This window comes from Echinococcus granulosus (genome assembly GCF_000524195.1).
Source record: "Echinococcus granulosus chromosome Unknown EG_S00031, whole genome shotgun sequence".
NCBI lineage: Eukaryota > Metazoa > Platyhelminthes > Cestoda > Cyclophyllidea > Taeniidae > Echinococcus > Echinococcus granulosus.
In genome coordinates, this window is record NW_020170411.1 from 49,343 (window position 1) to 53,438 (window position 4,096).

The following is a 4,096-nucleotide window of genomic DNA, read 5'->3' on the forward strand; positions in this document are numbered from 1 at the left end:
TGACAATGCTCAGGAATCGTTTGCATTATTGGAAGCCTAGGGCTGAGGCAACTTTTCCTTACTCTTTAGAGCCTGAACTCGAAGACCCCACAGCTCCGTGTAGCCTATTGCTTTCTCGGGGTTGCGCCCTACTCGCAAACACACCAGAGTGTAGAGAAAAGAAGGTAAGTGGTTAGTTTATAAGAACTGGTATGATATTCTTTATGCACACTTCTTAAGATGATTTGTACTTAAGCATATTAGTGAATACCTCGAAATACAACAATAGCCTATGCAAATTTATCGTCCAAATCCAAGGACGAAAAAAGGCAGCACAATGGCAGAAAATTACCTTACTTTAAATAAGATGTTAGGGATGTAGGGCTGTTTACTAAGTTACTAATCACATCTCAATTCTTCCATTTGTAAATATCAATGGGCATATTAAATTCTCTTGCACAGCATCTGCAAATGATAGTCCTAATTAACACAGAAAAGAGCGATTTGATTGATGAGTTGAAGGGAGTAACACTTAGGAAATCTCACGATTGATGCAGGCTTCCCGTTCCCCTAGGGCTCGCGGCTTTGACCGTTTCCGTTCCAGTTGTAGCCGCATCAAGTGGAGTTTCTATAAGTTTAAATGTACCCATTAGGAATCAAGTGCACTGGGGTTGAAAAGTTCTACTAAATAAGTCTCAGTGTTGGAACGACCTTAGAGAACTAATACTTTAACCGATTCAATGGTAATATCGCTTATTGAAACACCTACAAGTGAAATTATTCCGATTTTAGTACACTACTCTTTTTATTCAGTGAGATCTTCGTGCGTCTGATCAAGTATCTGCTGACTGCGTATACAATGTAATTCAGTGGTCTATTTCGACTAATCAAATTAGATTAAAAATTATCAAAAGTAAACACTTCTGAAAGAGAAATTGAGTAATTTACAAATTTATTTCAACTGTGTAAGGTGTAATCCAATATGTCTTTTCGGCAAATGAACGCTCAAGTGTAATAGGCGTAACCACGTTCCTCAAGATGTCTCAAAGCGGGAAAGAATGCAGGCTAGAAGTTAACATGAATTGAGAGTTGGGTATGTGAGACCACTCTTACACCACTACAATACGACAAGATGAATATGTTAAAAAAATTTTAGTCTTTTCTTTGGAAATAGGCCCGACACTATTGGTTCTTCATTTCTAGCAATAACCGCATTTCCAATGTCAACAAGACCAATATGCGCAGAAAACCTTCAAAACTTTATCGAATTTTACAATTTCGTATGGGATTCAGTCAACAAACATTGAAAACTTGAAGTAAACGCATTTCAACTGCAATTTACCGACCACAACGATGTCACTTTTATTGAAATAACAGAGTAAACTTATATTCTGTCCATCTAAATATCAAAATATTTACATCTTCTTGTATTCTTTCCTTGACAAATTCTGTGAGACACTGCCCTGTGCCCCGTTCCATATTACAGTGAAGCAAACGTCTACCGGTTTGAATCGCACCCACAGTCCCAATTTTTGAGTAATGCACTTCCAAGTGGGCCCTCAATTCTTGCTAGAAAAGAAAACAACGTCAAGAGTTGAATTTGTCCTTAAATATCCCCGATTTTAGTCATGGAGTTTTACTATTCTCTTTTGGGGCTTCCTCTCTTCACTAGAATTTTTCTCCTCTTTGGACCCCCGTGCCACCTCCAATCTCCACCCCGTTTCTCGATACTTGGGCCCATGACATACATCCACTCGAGCTCTTTGCTGCTGCCGATCCGACGAAGGCGCTGATTGGAGACGTGTTTTGGCCACTGAATTGCGCTCGCAAGGCAGCCTTGCTGAAAGAGCCTCTGCCTAACGGTGTGAAAACATGCTACGTTAAAACACTAGGTAGAAAACTAATACAAATGACAACTGGAGTAGTAACACCTGTCGTAATCTGTGCACTCTCAACGCTCTATTACTTGTTGCCTCCAACTGACGAAATTTAGCAAACCACTCCTCATGAGCGATTGCCTCTGACTGTGAAGTTAAACAGAGAGCTGATGCAACCTCTTGCACAAATTTGTCCTTAAAATCATCAGGAAGTATCCACTCGGTAAATGAATCCAAACTATTTGAGTGCTTATAGGTGTACCGACGACGAATTTTAAGAAAAGCACGATGATTGAAGTCGTGTCATCCTCCCGTAAAACCATCATTTTTCGCCAGGTAGTTCTGAATAAAATGTCAAATCGTTGATTAGGAAGACTTAACAAGTGCAAGCTACCTGGAAGTCGAAAACCTCTGGTAGATTACTTTCATCCTTAGTTAGGTTAAACTCTTGTGAGCGTATGGGCCCAGCCGGAGGACGCATCTGGTGAGAAGAATAGTGTTTCCAAAACTCAATCCTTTCTGCAAAAATTGTGCAATCCTGCCATAGACTTAATTCCATTTTTATCAACTCCTGCATTCTAGAAACACAAAAAAAACCAATTTGAGCACTCGAGTGCCATTAAGGTAAGTAAGGACTTAACGATAAACAGGAAAAATGGAATAATTATCCTACTGCAACCAAATAAGACTCAAGCCGACAAAGAGACCTCGGGAAAAATAAAAGTTCCGTAGATTGTTTTATGGAATAAAAACTATGCGATCCATAAAGTAAAGCATATTAGAGCTACCAATAAAAATCCATGAAACGGCCACTTAACGGCATCTAAAAAGTAAATTACTAAGAATTGTTTTAACTCCTCAGCGCCAAATTACACATTTTTAAAAAAAATTATTATAGGCTCCACATTCGAATTAGAAAACACTGGGATTACTCCGACCTGTGATTCAAAACTTTAAACAAAAAACATAACGTCTATCACTAATAAGACAAAACAACACTTATTGATTCCACAAATAAATAGAACCGATTAATTATGCACTTATTTACAATCACTAAGATCTTAGGATCTTAGATTCTTAGATTTGTTAAAGATCTCATATGCACGACTTGTGAGGCATCCTATATCATATAAGATGGCCGTATACAGCTTCCTGTTTTGTCCTTAGAGTAAAAGAGAATATTTGACTCAGTTTTAGGAAGAAAAACTTACCTTTCCTGTTCGTAGTTAAAATAATCGGATAAAGCTTGTTCAACATCATTTAGGACTTTCTTTATGCACCTAAAATCTAATGATACAGGTTTACATCAACTAAATTACTAGATTTCTGCTTAATGATTGTAGACTGAACATCTGTGACTCTCATTTTGAGTTCAGTTAGTTTATAAAATAGGTTGCGACCTACAAGGGTGTTGTAAGAGACTTTCAAAATACCATCTTCTATAAACTTGCTACGCAGGTTAAAGTAGAAAATTTCAATATCCTTTCTATCATTTTTGAGATCGAACTTCTTAAACACGTTCTTAGGAACCAGCTCCCTATGCAAACGCTTGGCACTGCGTTAATAAACAAACCTTGTATTGACTAACCTTCGATCCAACACTTTTGTTTCGACCAAAGCAGGCGGGTTTCTTGTTAAAATGCTATCCATTTTGAGTAGTAATAAATAGACACTGACACCAATTTCATGGTCTCCACCAATACGGACTTTCCGCGTCCTTTTCAAAAAACGCTCCAGTTTCATGAACTCAAACAGCAAAATTAATCCAGCCCCAACAATTTTAAATGCTTGCCTAAAAAGGCCTTTGAATGGAAATCGCAAAGTAGTAGGACCTTTAGGTCACTTTTATATTTTCATAAGCATTGCTAAAGTGTTAATAATTTTGACAATTTTGACATATGACTCGTTGAAAATCTTAACGACCTACAATTTTAACAGGTTTCTTCACATATGCTTTTGTTTATAAAAAGGTAATAGGGAACTTTGTGAAATTCTTAGAGTCTAAATATTTTGGCTTCTTTAATTTACTATCAATTTTAAGGGAGGCCAATTTGCAAGCTCATAATTCCACAATTTTCATCTTGAAAAGTGTCCCAGCATTTATCTGCGTCCTACTTTTTACCCTGACCTATACCGGATTACGCGAGCATGTTATGTAATATGATGATTGTTTATCCCTCTGTATTGGCGAGGAGCCACTTATGACTTGGCCTTTGTACAACGCCGGGTGGGCTGGCTTT

General features: G+C 37.7%; 1 protein-coding gene across 1 annotated transcript; it reads right to left on the reverse strand. All coding sequences in view use genetic code 11, as the record gives it.

Annotated features, from left to right (window-relative positions):
• Positions 1-36: 36 nt before the first annotated feature.
• EGR_04720 (hypothetical protein) lies at positions 37-3,506 on the reverse strand (the record flags this gene model as incomplete). Its single annotated transcript, XM_024493969.1, has 8 exons — positions 37-128; positions 526-607; positions 1,399-1,548; positions 1,620-1,835; positions 2,251-2,434; positions 3,068-3,143; positions 3,176-3,411; positions 3,445-3,506. The coding sequence occupies 8 exons, from the start codon at positions 3,504-3,506 to the stop codon at positions 37-39; spliced, it is 1,098 nt and encodes a 365-aa protein (XP_024351534.1).
• Positions 3,507-4,096: the final 590 nt, after the last annotated feature.